Source organism: Athene noctua, chromosome 1 (genome assembly GCF_965140245.1).
Source record: "Athene noctua chromosome 1, bAthNoc1.hap1.1, whole genome shotgun sequence".
Taxonomy (NCBI): domain Eukaryota; kingdom Metazoa; phylum Chordata; class Aves; order Strigiformes; family Strigidae; genus Athene; species Athene noctua.
The window spans coordinates 162,608,366-162,635,477 of NC_134037.1; the positions used below are offsets into that span (position 1 = coordinate 162,608,366).

The 27,112-nt window shown below is 38.5% G+C and overlaps 2 protein-coding genes across 14 annotated transcripts in view; one reads left to right on the top strand and one right to left on the bottom strand.

Moving 5' to 3' along the window:
• Window positions 1-518: 518 nt before the first annotated feature.
• Window positions 519-24,361, bottom strand: CRYZL1 (crystallin zeta like 1). 10 transcript variants are annotated; one of them, XM_074903328.1, is made up of 14 exons: window positions 24,339-24,361; window positions 21,880-21,951; window positions 19,194-19,271; window positions 18,592-18,664; window positions 17,900-17,944; window positions 13,628-13,696; window positions 11,453-11,586; window positions 10,549-10,660; window positions 6,758-6,781; window positions 5,590-5,688; window positions 4,734-4,855; window positions 4,162-4,270; window positions 2,447-2,493; window positions 519-1,763 (listed from the first exon to the last, which is right to left on the bottom strand). In XM_074903328.1, exons 2-14 carry the CDS (start codon window positions 21,943-21,945, stop codon window positions 1,749-1,751), a joined length of 993 nt encoding a protein of 330 aa, XP_074759429.1. In that variant the 5' UTR covers window positions 21,946-21,951; window positions 24,339-24,361; the 3' UTR covers window positions 519-1,748. The 10 variants fall into 10 exon arrangements, with proteins under 10 accessions (XP_074759429.1, XP_074759410.1, XP_074759420.1 ...); XM_074903309.1 differs by having other exon boundaries at window positions 520-1,763; window positions 2,447-2,492; window positions 4,165-4,270; window positions 6,758-6,778; XM_074903299.1 differs by having other exon boundaries at window positions 521-1,763; window positions 2,447-2,492; window positions 4,165-4,270.
• The window catches only part of ITSN1 (intersectin 1), a 146,376-nt gene continuing 142,982 nt past the window's right edge, over window positions 23,719-27,112 (top strand). For all 4 annotated transcript variants that reach the window (XM_074903244.1, XM_074903253.1, XM_074903263.1 and 1 more), the window contains exon 1: window positions 23,719-23,871. The gene's annotated coding sequence lies outside the window, so the exon portion shown is untranslated. The remainder of the gene's footprint in view (window positions 23,872-27,112) is intronic.

The following is a 27,112-nucleotide window of genomic DNA, read 5'->3' on the forward strand; positions in this document are numbered from 1 at the left end:
CTCATGCTTAAAACTACTTTCTGCTTTCTTCTGTCAGGGGATGTGCAAGAGAGGAAGCAATTGCTTAGGGAACCTCATGAACCCTCTTGTTCAAGCAGATAACAATCTAAAGCTAGCATCATTAAAGAGGTGAGAAAACACTGAGACATCTCAGCCAGCTAAATGAAGAAACATTTGCTTCATAACTTGATCCATCTGAAAGTCTAGACCACTTAAAGCCTTAGTCTATTGTACATCGAGTTCAAAAGGCATTTATAGATGTAGTCAGGAACAACATATCTGTTGAAAAAGATCTAATAGAATAAAATCTATACTGTAAAAATCTTTCTTCTGCAGTTCTGACAGTGGTTGTTCCTGTTCTAGTAAACCTTATTTTTTAACTCCTTTCCTTGATCTACTTTATTTTGCAAACATTTAGGCTAAAATGAATGACATTGAAAAAAATAAAAATAAGCAAAGCTTTAGAATAAATGTCAAACGAATAGAGGATTCACATGCTTTAGACTTGTGTGTACACATGCATAAAAGCATCACATTTTCAAGACTGCATGACATCACATTAGTAGCAAAATACAATTTACTCATGCTTTTATGCGTTTCCCTTGCATCATTTATCAAGAACCTAGTAGGTCCAATGAATGATAGATCTATTAATCAGGGTTCTAGGTAATCTTTTTCACTCAAATGTTCCAAGTTCTTACCCAGGTTTAAAATGCTTGTGTCCACTGTTTGAGCCATCCACACAGTGAAAATGAATAGCACAGCTGAACAAAAAAAAAAAATTTTGCTCTCAAATAAAAGCAAGAAGCCACATGCTTTTAAGAAAGAAAAATAGCAGTTCCTTCACTACTGCTTATTTGCAGATGGTTCACGGTAATGGAGAATGTTGGATAAACAGATTTGAGCAGTGCTAGGCATAGGACTGAGGTTAGAAGAGGGAAAGTGAAAGTACACAGCATAGGAAGGCCTTACTGGAAAGATATCAAAGACAGCATTACAGTAACAAGATACATAAAGTGCCTCAAACATCTGAATGGCATGATTATATCAGCTTATGGACTCTAGATCTACTAGATTTACTGCCTGGTTGCTAAAATGAAGAAAATCAGCTCTGGGCAAACTCTTACTGTTAATACTATGTCCTTCCCCTCTAGCATCCTTGCCCATTCTGATTTGCCTGTCTTTGAATTAAATAACAATTTAAAATGTGGAGTAAAGACTTTTAAGTGTACCACACAGAGTGCTCAGTCTCAATGCAGTCAAAAGCAAAAGGTAAATATAAAGGTGACTATTGGCAGGGCCCAGAGAAGGGAAGACTAATAAAACCCACCAGATTTTTTTTTTTTTACTTTAATTTTTTATGGTTGAAAACCAACAGCAACTGAGTTTGCCTGTACATGTTACTGACATTTGTAATTGGGGCAGGGCAGACAAGATATGTGTGTCAAAACTGCCTCTTCAGAAGTTGCTGATAAGAAATTCTGCTCAAGTGGATCAAAAAAAACCCCCTGTAGTCACAGGAGCTTCACAGGCCATTTGTGCTGAGGTACAAAAGATCTTTAAATCCTAGTTACAGAATTATTTGAAAATGTACACTAATTTACTTCTCAAATACATTACGTTTCTTTATCTTCCACAGGCTTAGAAATTGGGAAATTTTGTGTCAGAACTGAATGACTTGTCTTTTTCTTGCTTGATTCTTCTGAACTATCTCCATAGAAACTTTGGCTTCATACAATGGGATCGGTTCATCCAGCTGAGGCCTAAAATGGAACAATATGTCAGAAGTGTCTGGTGAACATCCTCAGATCAACAGAAATATTGCAGGACTACTGCAACAGACTTTACTTTCACTATGTAAACTTTACTCCTTAAACAAAATAAAAGTATTAAAGCTTTGCTTGGGTTCACAGAAGAAGGGAAGAGCCCTAAAGCAAACAGGAAACAGAAGTTAATTAAAAGACAGTCTTCTTACAGAAGGAAAAAGAAACCCGTGGTGGTAGAGAGGCTTTTGTTCACAGCAATACAGTTACCTTGCATTAAGAGGAAGGATCTTACATTCCCACCTTCTTATGGGAGTCTTTGTATCTAGCGAGGCTGTGACTTCTCAGAGGAATATTAGACAGACCTATTGTCTTTTACAGCCAACACCATTTCTCAACCAAACACACTGCTGAACAGCCAGATATATGCACTTCTTCCACCAAGGAATGTGCTGCCTCTGTTAAATTTTGACATACAGCACAATTGTGGGGTTTACCAAATTTCCTTGTGCTTAGCCTGCTATATTACAAACAGAAATACCATAAACTGTTCCACATAAACGATGTGAGGCACCTTTTCCTGATCATCCCAATATAAATTTGCAGTACAGTGCTGGCAGTTTCCTACTTCTAATGCTGAATTAAAAAAAAAAAAAAAAAAATTAGAAAAAAAATCATCTGACCTGAAAATGCCACTTGATAATTTCTCCATTATATCTTCTAAGATGGGTATCTAAGAGGACTGTCAAGGTAACAACATATCTACAGATAAATCTTCCTATAACTGTTTGCTGGCAAGAGCCCTGTATTGACACAAAACCAACAGGATCAAGGCAAAATGAAAATTCCAATCTTTAGATAAGATTTACACACTTTTTTCTATCTATCAGAAACCTCCTTTCCTGAAATAGTATGCAGAAATGAAATAATGGAAAACAGAATTTTGGAAAATAAAGTAAAAGGGTTAAGATTGACAAATGCAGCCTGCGCTAGTACAACATTAATCAATCAGAATGGCAATTACATTTTTTGTGCAGAATGAAGATGATAGACTTTGGTACCAGTTAACTGTCCCTACTATTCATGCAGACATCTGAGGTAAAAAAATCAAAATAAAGTTGGGAACATAGCAGGGTCTGTAAATTCTTGGGAGTACTGCTGCACATCTGTAAGGGATCTCAGAGTTAATGACTAACATTCATGACAGTGCAACAGATGAGACTGTATTTAGTCTTCATGTGAAACTCAAAAAATATTGCTCTTAAAATGAAGGAAGTGACAATCTGGTTAATACTTGAAGCTCAAGCCATTTAAAAAAGTGATCACCTTGCCATTTCTTCAGATGATATTAATGCCATATGGTCAAGAATTTCACAAGAGACACAGATCAAAAAAAACTCCAAACACCCCCAGATTTTTCCTTTCAACTTTAAAGCCTGTTGTGATAAAACATGCTGCTGTTATTAAAGATACCCCAGGAGATGACAGAAGAAATCTTACTCTTTAGTCAGCTTACTTTTTATGTGGATAACTACTCAGTAAATATTCAACAAAAATGCCAAACTATAAAACTATTCAAGATAGCCTGCATCCCATAAATATTTCCTCAGTGTGCCTAACCTTGCCTAATCCGCTTTGCAGTCAGTGGAGGAGGGGAGGACTTCCTTGCAGTACAGTTAGTCGTTTCACAAATATAATGACTTAATCCTCACCTGCCTCTGCTGTTCTGCTAAACTGCGAAAGTGATTCAGCAGATCTCATAATCTGCAGTGCAGTACAGAACAGGGAGGGTCCTTAAAGCCATAAGCAGACAAACCTTCCATCACTTGAAGCAATCCACTGAAAGCTGTCATCATAGTAGAAAGCTCAGAGTCCAGCTGCTTAAGACCAAATGTAGGTAATGCAAATGAAGGAGGCATTCTTCTTCCCATACCCATTGCTCAATAAATTTTATGTATATAACACGGCAACTAAGACAAAGGTTACGAAACCAAAATATTTTAACTTTTAAACTGATTGCATTAAGATTTACAGATGATGCATCTACTGTCCAAAAGAAAAAAAATAATTCCAAACCATCATGCATCATAAAAACTTATAGAATCAAGTCTTCAGTTGCTTTGATCTTAAACCAAAATACTGGATTTTTTCCAGAATGTGTGTTTTCTATTTCAGCACTGCTTTTAGTGAACAAAGTAGAGACATATATTTAGAGGGAATGCAGAGACTAGCTTAAAACATGAGTATGTTTTATTTTAGTTACACTGTATGCTTAACTGTGCTGACCTTTAAGCCTGCAGTTACATGACAGAGAGGAAGAGAATCTATTAGTTGGTTTCTTGGTTATATTTCCATCCACCATGTTAGCAGTCAGTATTCAAAATGACTGTCAAAAGGATATAGAGATACTTCCCTTGCTGTATATTTGACAAGTTCCATATCTCATCATTCAGAAAGGAGACTGTGGCTCCTTTAAGAAACAAGGAATGGCTATCTGGAGGATCCAACTTAAAGTGAAGAAAAATGTTATTTAGTTAAATTTTCCTATACAAAATTAAAGGTTAAATCATTATTTTATATAGATGGTTAAAACAAACAAAAACCCACTCCTTCCCCATTCTTCAAACTTTGCAAACTTGTGGTATTTATAGCTTTAAATGATACTTTTCTGTCTTGTTAAACAGTTTAATACCCTGAGCCAAACAAAATAGGTCCTTTCAAATTTGTCAGTACAGCCAAGCTATTAACATAACTTACTACCATCTCAGAGAAAAAAGCCCCAAAATTGTCCCAAAGGAAAATAAAAACATTATTAATGCTGCATATTTCCCATTTTCTTGATGTGAAAATTTTCTTAAGTGAAAACTGATATTATTTAACAGTGGGAAACCATTCGGACATGACAGAAGCTCACAGACACATCCACGTACATACTATGGTACAAGCTACTTAATTGCATAGTATCTTTACCTGAAGATTTTTTTCTGTTGTTATCCAGTGTCCCCCAACACCAAGAAGAGTAATGATATCATGCTTATGAGGCAGCAACTGTGATTTTGAAGCTGATTCATCTTCAGCACTATATAATTTCACTGGGGGAAAGAAGGGGGGAAACAAATTCATTTGAGCTCAGTAGAAAATTCTGTTCAGAATAAAATGTCCATCTCTTCCTGTACTGAAAACCACATATTTTGGGATTCTCTCCAGTCCCACATCTTAAGAGTTGCAATATATGCATATGAATAAACTCAATGAAAGATGGCTGTCTGGAACAGCACTACAATTAAATGATGTTGTTAGTCACATGAGAACACTGGAGAAAGTAGATGATTTAAGAAATTAAATATATTTATAATCCTTTTAACACATTTCAATGGAACTTAAGAAGTTCTTTAATTATTTCAGCTAAAAATAATAACTTTGGAGGTTTCAACTATTACAATTGTTTTAGAATACAGGTTGACAGTACTGGTAATTATGGTGTAATTTTTGTATTAAAATAAGGTAGCATAAACGATGTCATGGCTCTACTCTTTAAACACATTCTTTTCTTCTCGGTTTAAATAAAGGACAATTTCAGACAAATTTAGCAAATGACTAACAATATCAGATGCTTCCACTAGAGGGTGATATGAGGAGATCTTAAAGACATCTGGCTTAAGGACATGTATTGAATAAAGATACATACATAAAATTGCATGGGAACAAGCAACTAAATGTAATCGTTTGTGGTGATGCAGCCTCCATCTATATTACTTGGAAATAATACTAAAACCCCCAACAAACTAATGGTCTTCTGAAGATCAGATTTTCATCAGTTACATACCTCCTGCATCTAGAACAATATCCACTCCCAGGCCACCCGTTTCTTCCAAGCAGCTTTCTGCCACATCTATCTTACCATTTGACACATCTATCACGCGACCTAGGAAGAGCAGTATATTTTGTTAACTACAATAAAAATACAGAGTTTACATTCAGAGCAGAATAGAAAGTTTCTACTTTCTGAAAGTATTACAAGCAAGTTTGCAGTTAAGTAAAAAACCCTAGCCAATAGGTTTTTTTTTCATTTTCCAATACAGTGCAAGATCAACATGAAAAATATGTATTAGCTTAATGCAGAAGTGAACCTCACACGTCTGTTTAGGCCAAGAAGGACAGATAAAGTCTGCCCCTATAAGAATTAGAAATCCTTCTGTAAGTTCATTCTTTGCTACTCTTCTTTTCCAAAAGCACCTTCAAAAATAGCAAGTTCTGGAGTGACTAGCCATGTACCGAAGCAAAAGAGAATGGCTAAAAGATAAGGAGGCACCTTATTTCACATCTCCCAGCTTTTAAATTATCTGTCAAATAACCATAGCAGTTCTTCCCTTACTCTACGTAAAAACCACCACTTCTTGCCAGTCTGTTGCAGAGCCCTTCTCTTGCTTTCACATCATAGAAGGAAATAAAAACCTATTCTCCCTGTCTCCCAGTGCAAGTCAGAAGTACAAGGCACTGACTTGACTATTCTTATGATTCCAGTAAGTCTTTTAATCTTATTATATCCATCTTTTCTTTAAAATAATACTTAGTAACATTGTTACTTATCTGACAGCATGGATAAACTTATTACTATATTACTTTCCGCATGATGTTTTTAACCTCCAAATGGCTCTCTGGGTCATTAAATAAATATTTAGATGGACGTATTTACATCTCCTCTTGAAATATTTCTGAACTGAAAGTTCCTAATACATTTTCTTCTCACGTATCTGTGATATCATATTTATAGATGGTTATAAAGATAAATCACATAATCAGGTATAACTAGGGCAGAGACGTAGCAGCTAAGGTTTTTAAGTTTTGTTTCATAATGAGGTAGAACAAACATTTAGAAGCTAAAGAAGACAAAGTCTTCTCATCAAAATGATAACTGAAATAATGTCAAATAAATTTGGAGGCACAGTTCCAAAGCATAATGGATTAAACTAAAATTTGCAATGTGTACTTACCCACTAAAGGCTGCCGTATACCTTCTTGAATTTAATGACAGAGGTAGGAAGGAAGAAGAAAAATTGCAAGAAACTGGTCATTAAGAATATTAATAGTCAGTGCTTTGGTGGGGTTTTTTTTTGTCCTCCCCCTTCCAATCAAATCATAAGATACATTCAAATTCTTAGGTCAATCATTAATTTTTTTCACTGAAGTCAAATTATCTGGCTGAAGAGAACACATATGGTCATAATTTAATAAAGATGTCACATTAATAATGCTAGTCACACTCCCTGTATGCAAATACAACCCCATAATATCCTTTTCTTATTAAGTTTCTTCAGTCAAGAAGTTAAAAGGTTTCTCTTAACACGTCAATTTGACACAGTATAAAGTTTCTGCAAATAGTTTCAATTTTGAGAATAATTCTGATTTAACAGACTCAAAACCTGACTGTCAGAAAGAAGGGCAATAGTTTAATCAGTTTGACTATTTTCTGATTTCCGCTTGGCAAAAATTTCCAGTTTTGCCACATAATACAATAGTTCAAACAGTACTCATCAAAATCCTGTTCAACTTCCTTCCTAGCAAAATGCTGTAACAATTTATCTCCACTGTGGAAAAGTCTGAGCAACAAGTTTTACTATTATTTTCCATCATCTTTTGTCATTTATGCAAAATTTCTCACAAAACATTTGTAAATTAGTTCAGTTTCTTCTGTGATTTGCACAACCTCTAAAATAACATTCTGACTCAAAAAAGGCTTCAGTTTCTCTCTTCTTTCACTATTGGTGAGAAGTAGAAATATCTGTATTTCCTCAACTTGCTATCAGAGTTTACTTTCACCCAGTAAATTCAGCTACAGAGTTTCAAAACTGTCACACAAAAGAACTACTACTTGGTTTACTGAACATGCTCTAGAGAGCAATGAAAGCACTGATGAGTTTTTACCAGAAAGGTATCCACTGAAAGCTCAATACTGTTTTTTAAAGAAAAAAAAAAAACCAAACACACAAACCAAAAGAAAAAAAAAGGGGGTAGCCTAGGGAACAGAAGAAACATATATGTGTGCATGTATTTTTTTTTCTTCTGTTCTCTAACAAACTCATCACATTATTAATGTAATGTTCTGTCTCTAGTCTGAAACATGTGCATTACAATGTCAAAATCTCTTATAAATCCATCCTTCTATTAGTATATTTACTTCAGACATTACCGAAGGCATGCAAGACCGCCATCCTGTTGGTCTAAATATGAATCCTTAAACAGGAACTTCTACTGCAGGCACTGGAATCATAAAAAACCCAAAACAAAACCCAAACCAAACCCAAACCAAAAAAAAGCCCCAAACCATAAAAACAGTGGCTTTTTGATTTTATGCTCAAGCTGTTTCTCTTTTTAATGCTGTACTTTTCCCCCCAATGTTTACATTCCACAAACATTTGCAAAAATGCTAAACTCTATTGTTGTAAAACAAGCACATACACGAGCAATACAAGCAATGGCCTTTTCACTGCAAGAGATGGTTACTGCAGCCATTTTATGAAGCAGCTAGTTACGCTACACACTGATAATAAAAACTGCTGCTCATTGACAACTGATAAGACTCTTGCTAAAAACTAAAGAAAAAAACCCCACTGAACAAGCACAAAACTCAAAAACCCTCCACCCACAGACATTAGAAGCCAACATAGATATAACTAGCTATGCTTGGGTTGCTTAGAGCATTTATTTTATATTGACATTCATATAACTCAAAAATGCCAGCAAAAAGCAAATATGCCAAGAAACCTGAAGTCATATTCATATGTGCTGACAGTACAAATAATAAATAAAGTTAGTCCTTTCTTAGCTAATAAAGTTTTCATATCATTTGCAAAATATACCCATAAGATACTACAAAGCAAAGTGTTAGGTCTCTTGTATTTACTCTTTCACCCTGTAACAGCTGGCATAGCAAACCTCTACATAACAACACCATTCACAAAAATGCTCTATGTTCTGATGTCTGTAATGTCTGTTACAGTAAAAAAGACTTCTGAAATAAGGAAAACCTAGCCTTTTTTGTAAAGTTGCCAAAAAAAAGAGGTAATATAAAAATCTAGAGAAATGAGTCTGCTAGGTCTTAGAAGAAATGATGACATTCCCAGCACAAAACTTTGTAGTTCCCTGTTGAAGATCATTAAGGTCAGACAGTAAAAATGTCTTTCTCCCTACTCTTGTGTAAGAACCTCTACACAGCACTCCACTTCCTGCTGCATTATCAGCACTCCAAAGCCACTACTGGAAGAGCTAAATACTCACTTGGTAGGCTGGAAGCGAATCACTTCCCAACACTGCAGATGTGTGTGAACGTGCAGCCCCAGAATGCACATGCACACTGTGTTGTCTCTGTGCTTCCACTGCCAGTTCTGTTCTCGGGAGCCAGAAAGGAATTAAAATTTACAAGAACTCTGTTCTCTCTGTGTCTAAAGAGCGGCTCTCTGGCTTATTTCATCCTTCTGCTAGCTTACTATTCTTGAGCCAGCAGGGAGAACACAAGGACAATACTATGTGCACCTGCGTATCAGCAATGCCTGGTTTTAGTGAGTCACTAAGAACAAGAGAGAAGATTTGAAAACTGCTCCAATTCTCCATTTCCCATTCATCTCCAAGATTGCTAACATTACGCAAAACAACAAAGGAGAAAGGAGTCAGAGTCAGGGACAGTTAACCTTGACATTATCTTTTTAATCAGATCTCATCTTAACCCATATATATATATATATATATATATATATATATGATTGATGTAACTGTAATATAAGTAGATATGATAACTGACTACACAATGCTTTCCCCCACAAAAACATTCTTACAAGTGACACAGCTACTCTTAGGTATACTTCTTTGAACGACAACAAAAATCACACACTGAAAAATAAATCTGATTACACTGTGGCAGCCTGTGCATTTTGAAGAGGAAGTATCAGACACTTGTTTTAACCCTTTGTTCACTGTACAGCAAAGTTCATGGACTGCAATCAAACTGAACTTTGCAATGCCATCCTTTGTTTTAAAACTCTGAATAAAGAAATAGTCTACCTTCCTCCACTCTGCAGCATCAAAATAAGAAGTAGTTTGATCAGGAAAAGATGCTAGTAGCTTCTACATAATTTTCCCATGGTCCAAACAGCACTGTTACTTTGGGGGAAAAAACACCTAAAACTTAAGTGTCAAAGAGAGAAAATGGAAGAAGTCACAGATGAATACAAGTATTATGTCTAATGCAAAGTTCATTTCAAAAATAGGAAAATGCAGCCTTTGAACACTCAGCTACAGTTATGACAGTAACTCAGTTGATACTGAGCTGCCACACAGCTTGATAAAATACTATTAGAAGTAATTTGAGTCTGATGAACACTCATCAAGTATATGATTAGATCTGAACTCTGGCTCGGGTACCTAGGTTACATACCATGATACTGGCAATTTAGCAATGCTGCCTTCTTGTTCACAAGCAGCAACTTCATAAAATGAAAAGACTTCCAGATTAGTTAGCCCAAAAAGCCAGCACTAAAGCACTGTTGTGTGAGATGGAAAGTACTGAGAGACAGTCATTACAATTTAAATGAAGAATGAAAATGCCATTAAATACACCTAAACCAGAAGTTAAATAACTATGGAGTACAGAATAAATTTTAAAATTATTTAATTAGGCTATTTATAAATTTGTGTTTGTTTTCAGCCACTGAAATGAGTTTCTAGACAAAAAAAAAATATTTTGAGACATTCTACAGCATAAACTTTAGCACTGAAGAATATGACTTACCTACAGGAGGTCTGAGCCTCTCCAGGTACTGCTTATCTTCAAGACAATATGCAGTAGATATTACTTTAGCTCCTCGATGTTGTGCTAACTGAATAGCTATTGTACCAAATGGCTGCATAAGAAAAAAAAGTGTACGATTTATAGCAATAATTTTATGCTGTTTAAGAAAGATTATATTGCAAAGGTCATTCAGAAGTTGGGAGAGTATCCAGAAATGAACTTAATCCTCAAGTAAATTCATAAGAACCAAGAATTCGAATATTCTTCTGTTCTAAGTGAGGCCAAAGAAGTCTTTGCATTGACTGGGAAGCTCTGACCAAACTTTTAGTAATTACATAGTTCTCTTCAACAAAATAGCTCAGATTCTATTTTAGGTCATGCGAGTACCATAACTGCAATTGTAACTTGTAGCTTTGGGCTTGCTTGCTTGTTGAAGGCAGAAGTGCTACCAAGGAAAAAGCCCCAGCCACATTTACATTAACGAATCTTGGCTGAGGCAAGCTCCACATCTTCATTAGCAATAAAGATTGCAGTAATGCAAATTAATTTATGTCTAAGAGAAATTGAGAAGCAGTGGTGGGAAAGAAATAAATTAAGGCACTTTCCTCCAGTTATACCTGAGGGCTTAGGGTAAAACTATGTCAATGTAAAACACCAAAAGAGAACTACCTCTCTCCACTACCCACACAACATGTAAAGGACTGTATTCTTGGCTCAGTATCTTATGTGGGAGGGCCCTTCCTATTAATCCATTAAGTTAAGGGAGCTGCCAGGAGTAAAATACAAGGCTTGATATGTTTAGTATGTTGTAAGAAATCCAATCGTCCTGGTGATAAGGCAGTTATTTATGGCAGAGGTAATCTTTCTGTTCCGAAATTGTTATTATTGCACAGTTGTTACCTACACTTGCTCCATCCATTACAAGGACAGTTTTTCCAGGAGAGACTTGGGAAAGGTAGTGTAAAGCTGTGTATGCTCGGACACCATCACGAACAGTCCCGGCTGCTTCAACCCAACAAACTTTTTCTGGTTTACGAACTAAGTTTGGGGAAACAAACAAACAAACAAAGCAGATGGGAAAAAGAAAAGCATCAAGTCCCTGACATTTCACTCAGAACTATTTTAGACCATCAATTTCTGAAACATGAAAGAAAATTATACAAGTCAAATCATCTATAGGTATAATTACAACCTATTTCACAAAGGCAGTATTCTGATGTTGTGGCTCATGGCAGTGTTTGGTCAGGTAAGTGGAGTCAAAGTGGAAAAGCAAATATTATTCCAAGAATAATTATTTTGCTTCTGCAGCACTCGTGTGAGCAAGTTCAAATACGAATACAGTATTTGAACAGAAGAAAAAAAAAAAGAGACACACTTCCTACCATAACCTCACAACAGAAATGATCTGAGGAGGTGTTGTCTTCTTTTCACAAAGGCAATTCTGACACAGACAATATACAATGCGTGTTCCAATCCATGAGTTCCTAATTCTCTTTATAGGTTAGAATCTTCTACTTCATAGTCCATTTCTATAAACAGCTTCTGAAGGCTATAACACTTTTAAAGAGAGATAAAGGTCAAGATGACATTATTTGTCATCTCTGTTTTCTCTTGTCTCTACCTATAAGACGTTTAAGTTTTCCCATCCTATCCACATGATTAAAAGCCTGGGCAGGTAACGTTAATGAAGTACTCTGTTAACTAGAAATCACAAGTTCAACCACCATTTTTAATGTAAGCAATTTACATGATTTAGTAGAGACCTTGATAGTCAGCTAGAAAATCATCATGGACCAGCTGAGAGTCTAGCACAGAACTTAAGTAAGCAAGTGCAATCCTCTTGAGGCACACTAGGGAAGAAAAAGACTGGAAAAGTTTGGTCTGTCCCTTCAAGCATAAGAATTGACAGTTTAACCTAATTCAACGAAGCTATAAAACAACATAAGCAATGGGATCACCTGGGATCATTTATCAGTGTGCTGGAAAAGAATTCTAGGGATCATCACTTTGTGTGCCAGTTCATACCACTTAGCACAAAGGAAGCTGCTGAAGGTAATATAAAGTCAGAAATATTTTCTGCCTATACTTACTGTAAATAGTGATAAGGCAGTACAGACCTCTAGATTTCATTTTGCTTGATTTATACTTTTAAGTGTTAGAAAAAATAAATCCTATTTTTTCATCTCCATGAGTCCATGACTTATTTTGCAGAAACTGTCATAGCTAGTCAGGAAGATTTCATCTTCAAACAAGTCAACAGAAATAATACTTGTTTACCTTTCATATATATTAAAAAAAACAGAGAGGATATTTCACAATATTTTATGCAATAAAAGTAGGGATTTGGTTTTAGAATGAACAACTGTAAGGGAGTAATCTCATAACTACATAGGTTGAATTCAAGGACAGTCACAGAAACACAAAAACAAACTAATCTGAGCAGAAGAGTAACTTGTTCAAACTAACACAACAAACTGTTCGGAGAAGATTCACAAAGATTCCCAAATTCAGTATTCGGTGCATTAAAGCACTCTATGCCCAGAAGGGGGAAACTGGAAACTCACACACTCACAATAATTGAAAAAGAATGCTTCAATAATTGGTTTTCCCTAATCCTCATTCCCTGAAAACTCCTTTCTCCAGTTTCTAGTGTGCTAATTTCATCCCATCTGTTAGTCTGGTCACAAGTAATGCTCCTGGATTGAATCAAAGCAAGGGGAAAACAAAATTTCTCATTTAATTTTGGGACAGATGATGTGAGGAAAAAGTAGAAATAAAATGAAGCAACAAAAAGGGAAGTTAGAAGGAAAGGAAAAAAAAAAAAAAGAGTCAGCTTGTGTGGTTTAGGCAAAACATTAACCCATTAAATGGTAACAGCAAAGAAAAAGCCCATGAGAGTACACAGTATTCAAAGCTTCTATGAACAGGTGGAGTAGACAATGTTCAGAATGTCTGAATGTTGCTATACAGAACAAGGTTGCCCAGAGAACCAAGTTAATTAGCTCCCTAATAGAAAAGCTAAACTGAAGTATAAAGATACAGTAAATATAAATATTAGCAAAATATATGAACTACATACCCAAATAATGCTCATGAACTAGAACAACTTCACAAAGACCAGGCTCCTCAGAATCCAGGGGCAAAATTCCTGAAAAAAAATTGAATGTAGACCTTTAATTTCAAACAAGCATATGTTATAACCAAAACAAGCTCCTTATGAAATTGCTAGTCCCACTCAGTCTGTGATTCAGTTGCCCTCTTGTCAAGTTTGTGACAGGTTAAGAAAACTTGGCAAGGTAACAGCCTGTAATCTCTATGGGCACAGTGCAGAAGATTGTTCCAGAGGAGCTCCAAGCAGCATTTTGGGGTTGGGGAAAGAAAGAATAGGGACACTGCTGAGTACTTTTTTGCTACTGGCATGTTTAATTTTTGTCAGGTCATGTCTGAACTAATTTCACACTGCTCTCGCTTTGAGCTCACCTGTTTCTACCCTGGGCAATGGCTAACAAAGGAGAAAATTGAGCTTTCATACTGCAGACAGGCACACACCAAGCCACACTACAGATACTGATATTCTTCCATCCTGATGCCTGTACATGTGTTGTTAACAAAGGCAGCAAAAAAAAGGACAGAAAGAAGCAGAGGAAGAACAAGCAAGAACGCGTTTGTTTAAGTTTTAAAAAGTTGGAATAGAGAAGAGGAACTGAAGGAAAAAAAAAAAAATCACATATGGAAGGCAGAGAAAGCAAACACAGAACAGGCAGAAGAAAAAAAAAAAAGGAGAAAAAAAAAAAAAAAAAAAAGAGAAATCCATCCTGCTCATAACAGTGTTTTTTTCCTCTGCTGGCCAAAGAAGGAGATTCATGAGCAGTAGGTTCTGGCATTCGATCAGTCTTCTGAATATATGTACCCTCTATCCTTGGTAAAACAGTATTTTCTTCCTGTTCCCACCCAAATCTTACACTCCGTTTAGAACAAAGCAAGGGCTTCGGCTTAAAATCCTCAGTAAATCTGGCTGCTATTTCCAGTCTTTCACAATTCCCATTTAAATATAGTTACCCTACAGCACTTGTATACCTGTGGAGACCTCTCAAGGGTTTATCTATAGAATAATTAAGTCTAAAGTAGCTATTTCCTAATTGCACAATAGCTTCTGTAGATAACGCAAAAGGGCAAGAATCTCAGAACAAAACACACTTTCTTACAACGTCACTATCAATTCCGTTTTACTTTCATAACTTAAGTCATCTTCTAATCCTTTCATTTAGCATACAAAATATAAACATATATGAAAGGTTGTCCCTAGAAATATGTCTTCTATCCTAAAGCATCATTCAGATTTTGATGATTAATACAATATCTTATGTCAAATATTAAGAAAAAATTCCTTATAGTAAACTAAAATAGCCTTGGCACCTAAACCAGTTTGCATTCTAACATCTTACTATAGAAAAAGCAAAACACATAATGAATAATACATGAAGACATTCCTTTTCTTGACAGATGCAAAAGTTCAGGAACAAGTCACATTATCTTCTAATACTCAAGACAGCCTCCAAGGAGTCATTATACATTGCTGTCAACTCACATTGATTTCAGGCTCTCTAAAACCATTCACAAAAACATAACCCTTATACTGAGGGAAAGACATATGGCATCTTAAAGAACTGTGCCCCTTAATATACCTCATAATGCTTACAGAAGCTCCAACACGAAGTATAGACCTTTATTTTATGTATGCTATACACATCAAGCATTTGACAAGTACAAAATTAGATTTTTCACCTTACTTGTCAGAAATACTCCACACAGCGTAGGGCATTTGTGCATTGATTATTTACGTATTCAGTAACAAGGCATATGGAAGAACCAACACGCAAACTGGCTAACCACCAGGAAATCTGAGCAAGTACATTTATATCTAGGTTCATGTCTTCCAAGTATTTGTGGCCAATTCAAATCTCAGAATATTTTTCCCTGCAGTTATTTTAGTGAGGAACATGGTATAATTGATTGCTAAGAGCAACAAATAAAACTGACAGTAACTTTGAAAAGAAGTCAAGAATGTATCTTAGAACAAAAGATTTTTGGCTGGTCTGAGGTTTTACTACTGTATGTTTCTTAACCAAACAAATGGTTATGTAGAAAAGAATACATTATATAGACAAAGAAATCTCATCTGGAAGACTGAAGAAGGATCAGAGAAACTTTAAAAGTGAGGAACAATTCTTGGTATGATTTTTTGAATAAATTAATGATGTAACACACCAAGTACTTCCAGTGAGCACATGTATTCTTACATGAAAAACAGTAGATTTAGAAATAAGGACTGTATTACCATATTATTACTGTTAAAGTCAGTAAAGAGTATATACCAGGACGATACTCTTTGATAGAAGGACAGGCTTTTTTTGTGAAATTCAAGCAGAAATATTTTTCTGACAATTGTATATTTTGGAACAGTTTGATGTTGTTAAACACACAGGTAACCAAACCATCTGGCAATAGCTTGTTTTCTTTTAAATTTGCTCATTGATTAACTATGTATAAGCTCACAGCAATAGTAACTTGAAGCGTGCTTGTTAGGAAAGATTTACCACAACAGAAATATTTCACTCCTATCTTTTGTCTTTATAGCATCTATATTGGATGCATAAGGTTGAACATCTGTTTGAAAAGGAATGCTATGAGTTTTAATAAATAAAGTTTTATTTATTAATAAAGTTTTATTTTAATACTAAAGTTTTATTTTAGGGCTAAAAATATTTAATGCTGTTTTCTTAATCTTCCTATTTTCATACATGTAATTCTGACTCTTCTGTACCTGCGCTTACAAATTAAAAACGGCAGACAGCAGAAGTCTTAGACAAAATGAATCTGCTTCTTTCATGACTCAAGTAGAGACTCCATTACCTTAAAGTCAGATTTACTCTGAAGCAGCTCAGCTGATCCAAACTACTTATCCTATGTCTGAATTAACAAGAACAGAATGAAGTCCTAGTTCACAAAAAACCCCAACCCTCTCACTTAAACATCACTTAGACCTCTCAAGGTCCACTGACATATTCTCAGAGCGTTCTTCTTCCCTAATTACTTACTGAAACTGTATTCCTTCAGCTACAACAGAAGGTGATCAAAACACAAATACTATTTTAAAATATTCAACAGATGCAGCATGTCAGGAAGATGTTTAACCAAATGAGCAATATTGTTCACAGTAATGATACTCTTCATAGCTCAAAGTTAATTCATATGCAAGACCAGAAAATACCCGGCCATAACTGTTCTACTTTACTAGACAAAGCAAAGCCATTTCTGTACCCCATAAAATGGAATATTAATTCCCAACTGTAAGGATTACACTTTTAGTGGTGAATAAATACTAATAATCACACAGCTTAGTCCATTAGATTTAAGCTAATGATACGAAAGATCTGCCAAAGTTTTATAAGGAAAAGTCCCAAGCACTGTCTGTGTGATTTTTCCCCTCGAAGTCTGTTTCAAATAACAAACAAAAAAAAGTACAATGATTACCACTTGCCTTTCTGATGGGCTTCTCTGACAATAATGTCATAGTAGGATCATAAAGCATGGACTCCCTGTGGTTAAGTTAGGGGGGAAACAGGTCTACTTTCAAGAACTTTAATGTGCAGTAAAAATGAAGATTCTGGAAAATGAGCAACTTGGATCAGTGTAAATGTAGCCTTGTATTCAGCAAAATACCTGAGTAGGTGCATTGCTTTTGGCAACTCAGAAAATCCAGAAGAACTGGTGAACCTACTTGCATGTTTAAGTTATAACAACTCTCGATCTCTTTACTCAAACAGGAATTGATGTGACTTAGAAGAAACTGAACAGTCTTCAGTATGCTTGAAGAAGAGATTTATCACTAACAAGTTAAAAGTGTATTTTTATATCATCCTCAAGAAGGCAGGAAATATAAGTCTAGACTTTCTATCATCCACAGAAATCAAGAGATACATATTAATTACATCAAGATGGTGTAATGTTTATAAATACAAAGAATTATGCATGTATTCAGATGGTTGCCATTAGAACACTCACCCCACATGGCAAGTTGGACCCAGGTGTATATCCTTAAAGATTTGGTGAATACAGTAGAACTATGACAAATTACTTTAGCTGGGGACCTGAACTTCCATTCTTATAACCAAAAAACTTCCCTAGGAGAACAACTTTGGAATAGAATTCTCATTTATAAGAGTTTGTTCATGTGACACCAGCTGAATCTTTGAAAATATGTCTAATTGTAGCTCTAGCAATGAACCTCAGCCATGCATTACAAAAAGATTATTGTGTTAATTGATAAGGCAAACAAGCATTAACTTACCCACCACTTCATCATCTGGCTGAAAAAAGGTCACCTTTCTTCCAACTCATGAAGAATATATGAAAAGGAAGAAAGAAAGGTATGAAGATAAAATATTTATAGCTGAAATTGAACGTGTATTTGAAAGCACTGTTTATCACTAGCTCACAAACCCCAAAATATACCCTGCTAGTGGAAAAAATATAATTAAATATGCACATTCCAAACCTAAATGTTTAATTCACTAAACTTTGGCACCCCATCCACAAACAGTTACATGCAAGTACACACACGTATGTGTGCTTGAAAGATCCAGCCTTTAAACTACACATCAAAGGTGGACATGTCACAGAAACACTGCCAAAATTCCTGAACGTTATTTTGTCTTCACTATTCCAACAAATTATTTGTAAAAATAAATTTAAGATTGTTACAGCATGTGCAGGTAATAGGTTAAGATCTTAGTATATTTTATTTAGAAATCTGCCATGCAATTTCTTTTTTTAAAACTCTGAACAAATACACAGGAATTACAGTTCAGTTCCTTTTTTTACTTGCATTTCAGTATCATTACTGACTAAGGGGAAGCCTCATTAAGAGACCAAATAATTCCTACTATTAAAGGTGTACCATACAAACAGTAATTATTTGTTCTGGATTACCAGACCTTAATTCTTGCTCCACACCCTCACAAGACAATTATGCTAATTTACCTTCCAATACAACTCCAGAAATTTCTCGACCAACAGGTAGAAGCTCCTTCTCCAGTTTAATTTCTGACAGAAGCTAAATTAAAATAATGGTTACAACATTCTTACTAAGGCTGAAAATTTGCATATTTCTTATCATCTTACAGTGTTGGATATTCACAGTAAAAAAGTTGGGCCATTACCAAAATGTTATCTGGGGGGAAAAAAGTACACATATTCCTCATTTAATATTAAAACCTTTGCACTGATTTTCTGTATTTAAACTTAGAAACATATAAAAAAATAAAACCAGAGAGTTATTAACAGGCAAGCCAAATTGTGACTTAAAGTCAGTATGCAGAGGATGATAAAAGGGATTTACTGTAAGAGAACTCACAAATGACAACTGATCTTTCTCCACAAATTAGGAACCAAATTACAGGTGCTTTTCATTTAAAGATATGCAAGAATACCACATCAATCCTGTGCCCTTTCTCAGCAGTAAAGCCATATCCTCAGATGGCATAAATGGAATTGCGCCAATTACCAGCTAAGGCCCTGGCTTAGATCTTCAACGGAAACTGTAAACACCTCTAGCTTTTATTAAAAAAAAAATAAGCAAATACCTTTGTATCTATGCAGCTCAGTGCACAGGCTCTAACTTGTACTTTTACATCATTGTCTCTCGTAGGAGGAAGGTTTTCCTAGGACAAATTTACAGATGTTACATTATACAATGCAGCATGAACATGCTAGTAGGATGCTCTCAAGCTCTTGAAAGCACTTTTCCACAGTCTTTGGTTTAGATTGTTTTGTAGTAAGAACAAGATTTTTTTTTTTTTTTTTTCAATGAAAAGGGAACCAATATCACAATGGATTTACACCACCACTTAGAGTACATGTATATTACTATTACAAACTGACCAGTAGACCCTACTAAACCTCAGACACTTTTCTGGTTTTTTTTCTGCAAATTAAATATCACAGCCTTATCTGAAACAATTTTAGTATGTAATTACCCCCTTAGTGTCTGTCCAACAAATAGAAGAAAGCAGATCTTTAATATTAAAACTATATTGTAAGAGTGATGGTGAATTCTAAGAGCATTTTGTCATGAATGTCTGACATACAGTACCAACAAACTTACTGATGTAAATATTCAAGTAGTCGAGATGATGTCAAAGGAACAGCATTGATAAGAACCGATGTTAAGTCCAACAGATGATGACTACCTCATATATGAAAGTGTTCTACTAATTAAATCTCCCCTTACTATTTCAACTTCTGGTTTTGGGATTAATACCCTCAATGATTTTAAGTAGTTGAGTACTGCTACTCTCAAGTATTTAATTAGCCGAGTTCTGAACTGCTGACTCCACACAGCTGATATTGGCAAAAATCATTTATTTCCATGTTATACTGTAGTCCACAGTGAAGATGTCCATTGGAAATGAAAGTTGAATACTTAACAGAAAGTCATGAGAGTGCTTTGTTTCTATTTCTGAAGTTAAGATATATTCTTAAATGTTTAAGTTCTTAAGATATATTAAGTGTTTAAGATTTCTTTGATTTCTTTTTTACCTCTTCCCAAGACACAGCTGTTGCTTTTCCCCTAGGCTTAGCAACATGAACAGTAACCTCTGTCCAAGGAATATTTGAGCTGAACTTTTTCTCACCCCAGCTGAGTTAAACATATGCTGTTCCTTTAAAACTGCAAGGCAGTTTGCCAGTCAGACTGACCTTCTGCTCCTCAAACTAAAGTGGGTTCTCACTCTTCATTCCACAAAACAGAAAAGCCATTAAACTGTTGAACTATATGAATATTGCATCCCTGATTTTTTTTTTTTTTTTTTTAAAGTTGGAATCTAAGGGATTTATGTAATTTATGTAAATTTAAGATTATACTGGTTTTGGAACTATCCTTTTCGTATGCATAGCTCAATGAACCTAAGTACTGCTACAATGCACATAATAAAATTGCTTTTCTTTATAAAATAATACAAGTTTTAAGAACAAAAAGAGACAATGAAATGTTTGTGCTGTTAACTGGTTCCTGCCTTCGTATTTTAAATGTCATCATTCGGACATTTGTGTTGGGAGCTAGCAATCATGGAGCCCTGACAATGATGTGAACTAATTTGTAACAAATCACTAGTTTTCACTGGAATAAGTAAACTGATCCACCTCACCCTGTAGCTACATGACTCTTAAAACCATTACAAGGAAGAGAACAAAAATGTGCTGCTGAAAGGTGAACAAACCTTTTCAGAAAAAGGACAATTTCACAATCAGTTTAATTAGATCTAAGACTGCTCCATGAATATGCACCTTGGTTTTATCAAAACCACCCATCCCATTGCATCCTTCTCTTCAGACAGTCTGCCAGATGTGCTTCACTACTGGGACCTTGCAGCTGCTCAAGCAAAATTCTCAGCAGTACTATGTTGTTGCATTTTGGTATATGGTTTATAGGTATATTTAGATATGTATATTACACAGAGAATACACACAGGTAAAAAACATGGGTATATTTAGGTATCTGTATTACACAGTTATACAATTGGCATCTATAGTAATTTATTTTGTACCTATAACAGATTTAAGAACACAGGTCCACATCCTCAGAACCACGTATTCATTTTTCTCCTATTCAGACACCAAAGCTGCAACAATATATGCTCACTGACATCCTATTTTATAGCCTTATGCCATAAGCTCATGTGTACACACTTATCCAATTAATGTTTACCTCAAACTGACAAAAACTCTTTAGCACAAGTTTCAGCTAAATTTGACAAAACAGTTGTCTTCTTGTTGTTCCTTTAAGTTGTAGGAAAATAGGTAGCTAGACAAAGGAGACTTATCAATGTCTCTGAGAGAAAGGCTGCATTGTGATCTCAATCATCACTAAGAGCAAAGAACTCACAAGAGGAAAGAAAATAACAGTAGGCACATTCCAAACACAATAAATTTATCAAGCTATATTTCTACTTTTTCAGTGACCAGAAAATCCATCCAGGAGATGTGAAACCACATAAAGCCACAGTTCATTTGTTGCAGCTGCAAAACTTGTTTTTAAAATACAGACACCAAAACTGTGCAGAGAAATCTAGCACTGGTCTGGCCAAGTGCAGCATAATGATGGTAAAATACACCTCCTCTACTTTCATTTACCTGCCTGCGTGTGCAAGGATTACACCAGTTCTTTTTTAAATCTACAAAAGAGTTAGGTGTTTCAATTCCCTTGTGGCATTCAGACACACTCTCTTCTTCCACTGAATGATTAATAGTGCTATTATGATCGGAACTCACTCTTTCCTGGAAGACAAATGTCATTTCCTTGCTAGGTGAACTCTGCTGACAATACAAGGCCTTCATAGTGATCTGAAAAGAGACACAGCAACCAAACTGTAATACATGCAATATCTACGGAGTAAACAAGTAGCTAAAGCTTTATGTTACTTCCTAAGAACAGCGATTGTTTGCAAGCAACACAGGGCCTGTAAGTCCTTCCAGTACCTAAGAGCTGAAAAAGATCAGCAGATAAGGCAAGATACAGTGTTACCTGAAACAGGTTATATTGGTATTGTTGCCCATAATATCACAAATCCTAAGGACTGAGGATGTACAGCAAAAGGCAATGAATGATACACGTGATTTACTAACTGGTGGTCTAATGCAGTAGATGGGCTGTTTGCCACCCAGGCTGGAAGGCACGCAGTTTGACTAGCTCAGACAAAAGCAGCACAAAGGGCAGGAGTACAAGGAACCTTACACAGGACTTCACTAAAAATCACAACTGGGGGTTTTGGTCTCCTCTCCCAACTTGGTGTATGTTGTCCTCAACAAAGAACGGCCTTTTGTAGAGGAAAAATAATTTTTAGAAAGGAGGTCACTTCAAGTTACAGGAAAAAGAAAAAGCACAGAGAAGCGGAAAACCACGGTGCCATTATACCGCTTCTGGCATCCAGCACTACCACCTCAGGGGACGCCCGGTTCAAGGGACCGCCCTGAGGCACCTCGCCCTTCAGAAACACCGAGCAGCGCCGCAGCCGGGGCCCAGCACCACCGCGACCAGTCCCGCAGGGAGCCCTGAGCTCGACGGTACCGGGCCCCTTCACCTGGCTCTCAGCGCGCTGCGGCCCCAGCACTCCCACGTTCCCCAAAGGCAGCTGCCACACTGCGCCCCCTTCCCCTAGTGCCACCGGTCCCGCCGCTGCTGTTATTCCGGTGCTTTACCACACCGGAGAGCAACGCAGCGCGGGGGGAAGAGACCGGCGCCTCACCAGCGCCCGCCTCCACGGCGGTGCAGCAGATCCTCTGCGCCCGCCAAGGGCTAGACGCGGAGAAACCTGAGGGGCGACGACGGCAAACGGAAGGGCTCCAACCCTACCCGAGGCACCCAAGCTCCTTCGCCCCGGGAGCGCCGCCACCCCACCACCGGCAGTTGCCATGACAAACCGTTACTTCCGCCGCGCTCCCACCTCAGCGCCCTCCGGCAAGCAGAGGCACGGGCACCGCCTCTAACCCCGGCGTCCAGAGGGGCCCCACGCGGGCTCGTGATTGGCCACGGCGGCCGCCACTCGGCATAAAAGCGGAGGTAGGATTGGCTAGAGCGGCTGCCGCTAACTACGAGTGAGGGAGGCGGTAGCAGGCACCACCCCCAAGCACCGCGCGAGACTACGCGGCCCAGCAGGCTGCGCGACGGCACCGCCGCCCGGCGGAGAGCGTGCGGCGCGCGGAGGTTGTCCTGCCCTGCGTGACCTCCTGAGAGAGGGGCGGGACACCGCTGAGGGAGGGAGGGGGGTGGGGTGGTGTGTGTGTGTGGAAAGGAAGAGGCACGGCCTTGAGCTACCCTTATGCAAAATAAAGCCCCCCCCCCCACCCCCCATCCGCAGGCGCGTCCCGTTGGAGGTGAGGAGGGAGCCCGACCGCCGCCCCCCCCCAGCTCCCCTCCCTGCGCGCTGACCCCCTCAGCACGAGAGCAGGCGGGCGGGTACGGCCGGGCGCGGATTGGCCGGAGGAGGCCGGGTCCCTGCGGCGCTCCCGGCCTCTGATTGGCCGCACGCACCTGCCCGTCGCGCGGCGGGGCGGGAGGGAGGCCGCGGCCGCGCGTCAGTACGGCGGCTCTGAGGGCGAGCGCGAGCCAGGGCTCCTCCCCCCCCGCCGCCCGCCAGACGGTGGCTGAGGAGGCAGCGGGAGGGGATGGTGCGTCTGGCGGAGGCGGACGCCGCTCCGGCTCCTCCATCCCCCCCGCCGTCGCCATGGGTGTGAGTAGGGCCCCCCGGCCCGCGCAGATATGAGGTACTGCCTGGCGGCGGCGGGAGGGGACGGGGAGGAGGAGGAGGGGAGGGGGGAGAGAGAGACCCTCACTGGGAGGGGCGACGGTTCACCCCAGGCCAATGACGCCTGGCGGGCACCGGTGTGGGGGGGCAGTGGCGCCTCTGCCCCGCGCTGCCCCTGCCGCCCTCCGCCTCCGCACGGTACCGGCGGCCGGGCGTGTCCCGCTGCCCGGGTCCGCTGACAGGCACCGGGTGCCCGGTACGGAGCGAGGTGCCCCGCACCTCCTCCTCTCCCTCAGCAGCCGCGGTCGTCGCCGGGGTGGGCGACCCGGGGGTGGGCGCGGAGCCGTGAGGCGGGCGCCCGCGGGATGCGCCCCCCGTGCGGCTCTGGCCCCGGCGGGCTGTGTGTACGCGACGAGGCGGGCGCCGCTGCTTGCGTTTCTCGGGCTGGCCTTTTCTTACTGTTATTATTTTTTCTTAGTACCTCACCGGGGGTGGGTTTCGCTGGTGTCGTTTTCGCAGCCGCCGTTTTGTGGGTTGAGGAAAGCGGGGCAACGCGGCGGGGGGAGCGCCCCGGTTCATGTGCGCTGGCTCGGTGTTAGCACAGCCCTCGCCGTCACAAGACAGCCATCGCTCCCGGAGGGAGCCGTGTCCCGGACACCCGTGTCCTCCGGGAGATCTCGGACGTGGAATGCAGGGGGTGGGTTGTGCGGCTGCGGGTAACGGGTTTCCCTTTACCGCGTTAAATAACGATTCTTCCTGCTGCCTCAGTCCTCTTTGCTCCCTGCTCCTTCGACGCATACGGTCCGCCCTGGTGCGAAGGGAAAGAGGAATGCACGGCTTGAAAAGGGCACACGACCAATTGAACGAGGGAATGTTATCAGGGCGTCAGGAAAAGGAAACATCGTCGGTTTTTTGTCCCTTCATTTCTGTTTGCCTAGGATTAGCAGACAACTTTGTGGATATTATTTTCTGTGGACATCTTTTGTTCTGATTCAGCTCCTTCTTTATTTTGAAAGACATGGGGTTTGCTTTTAGAAAACAGTATTTTCTGTGAACTCTACCTTTCTGTGGGTTGTGGATGTCATGATATGGAAAACACTTCCATAGATCATTAGAGAGTATTGTTTAATAAAGAATGCTTGTTAGTAAAATAACTAGCATTCCAAATGTGTTAGTGTGGTACTCACTGAAGCAAGAAACACTTGCTTTTCCTCTACCTCTTCCCACCCCCCAGTTCTAAAGTATGCTTTATGTTTAGAGCTTGTATGGCAGTATATTTAAGGTAACAGCTATATATTTTAACAAAATATTTGTAGTCGACCTCCAAATGCATGCATTTTTCCTAAATTAAGAAGCCAAACTCTGTATTTTAGGTACTGATGACTCTGGAGAGCGTTAGACTGTGCAGTGTTATTCCACACCGTCTTAGACAACCTTTCTTTCTTCTGCCTTTTCGTTCTAGTCACTAGTAACTTCCCTCGATGAGTATGCCCTGGTGATGGTTTTTATACAGTATACTTCCTAACATACCAGTGAAGTGATTACTGAATTCTTTCTGTTTTAAAATGCTCACCCTGCCTCTCCAAAAGCCCTGCTTGAGGGGGTGAGGTATGGAAGGAGGAGTCCTGCATGTCAGCTGTATTCAGATTTCCAAGTACAGGAGTGGGGGGTGTACTTGCTTGTGTCTGACGAGGAGGTGTACGGATTGCATACAGAAATACAGGTAAAGGAAACAGTTCAATTCTTTATGTTAACTTATAATTTAGGATATGCGGTCATCTATGTTAAGGCATGCAAGTCAAAGCAGTTTGAGCCATTTTAGCTTGCGTGATTAGCACTTGTATGCTCTCACTGATTTTGGCAGCTTTACAGGGGTCATGTTTCGTACAGATGAACTGTTTCTGAACAGTTTCTCCAGTGTATTGGGCTCAAACTTAATTTGATCTGAGCAGGCTGCTCTTTGCACTTGCTGCTTCACAAACCACACTTAATTCTTTCAGTTCTAGTGTTCCCTCTATAATATCCCACTGTCTTTTGTTTCAGATAAGATCCTTTTCAGAGTAGCTCTGTTTTCTTGATAATTTTCCTTTATATCCTGGTTCAGCGAAATAACTACTTGGATACAGTAAAATAAGAATTGGTATCTCAGAATACACCAATGAGCTGCCAGTGCCTGTTCTGTCTCTTGCTGCTGGTAGCTGTTTGGTGGAAAGTCTGCATGCCCGTTCCTTAATACCTCTAATCATGCAATTGCGATAGATTTGGATTTGGAAAAGAATGTGAATCTAGCAATTAAATACTTCTAAATGATGATGTTGAATAGCCTTTTCTGGTCTGTCTTTTTACTGTAATCATGGATTGTAATTTTAGTTTTTAGTAGGATAACACCAGGGGAAAAAAAAAAAAGAGTTCTCTTTATAGAATAAAAAGTTAAGGAAAATGTAAGCAATGGCTTGAGGAATGGGGAGAAAATCATTGTGGAGAGTTATCGACTATGAACTATGTTTATGCTGTCTTTAGTAATAGGGCAGAATAAATCATAAGCAGACAGATTTGTTTGTAGTACACATTTCAGGTAGGAGTGGCTCAGTAGTTAACCCGCATGGAACCAAGGAGATCAGATTTAAATTTTTTTTTTTTTTTTACTGTAAAAATAAACCAAAGATTGCTACTGCTCCTGTTGTCTGCTAGAAACTTTGAATGCTCGTTGCTATTGTATTTCATACAGCTGCTGAATTTGAAATGGCCCCTACACAGTAAGTTGGTTTTGTTTTTACTTGCATAGCATGAAATTGGGTGGTGTGGTAGACAATTAGAAATTTGGTCCAGTCTGAGATCTAATGATAAATTACTTGTGCACATAAAAACTTACTGCGAGGTGCTAAAATTTCTGTATGATACGTGGCAGAAGTAATTACCCTCTTTTTAAGAGTACGCTTTCTAAAATTAAAAAAGAATATAAGAGATTCCACTGATTATTTTTGGGTGGCACTGTTATTGTAGGTATGTCTTGATATTTTAGTTGCAGATTGCAGTATTTGTAACTGTACTTGACAATCCTTCATACAACAAACCAAAAATTGTATAGTCTTGGAGTGTGTATGTAGATGTCTACTTAATCCACCTGTCTAGAATGAATCTCTCTAGATAGCTCTGTGTGTGTGGAATGGGTAGAAGTGGTCAAGTTCTTGATAGACCATGCACCATTCATATAGGAGAGATTAGTTTCTAATTACTGATCTTCAGTGCTTTTCTACAGC

Excerpts from the sequence above, each read along its gene's own strand:
- CRYZL1 (XM_074903299.1), bottom strand. The coding sequence starts at position 21,945 with ATGAAGGCCTTGTATTGTCAGCAGAGTTCACCTAGCAAGGAAATGACA. Across the intron at positions 17,945-18,591 it reads TTCTGGAGTTGTATTGGAAG|TTGGAAGAAAGGTGACCTTT; the intron begins GTAAATTAGCAT and ends ATTCTTCATGAG. Across the intron at positions 1,764-2,446 it reads TTATCAAGTGGCATTTTCAG|GCCTCAGCTGGATGAACCGA; the intron begins GTCAGATGATTT and ends GTTCCATTTTAG.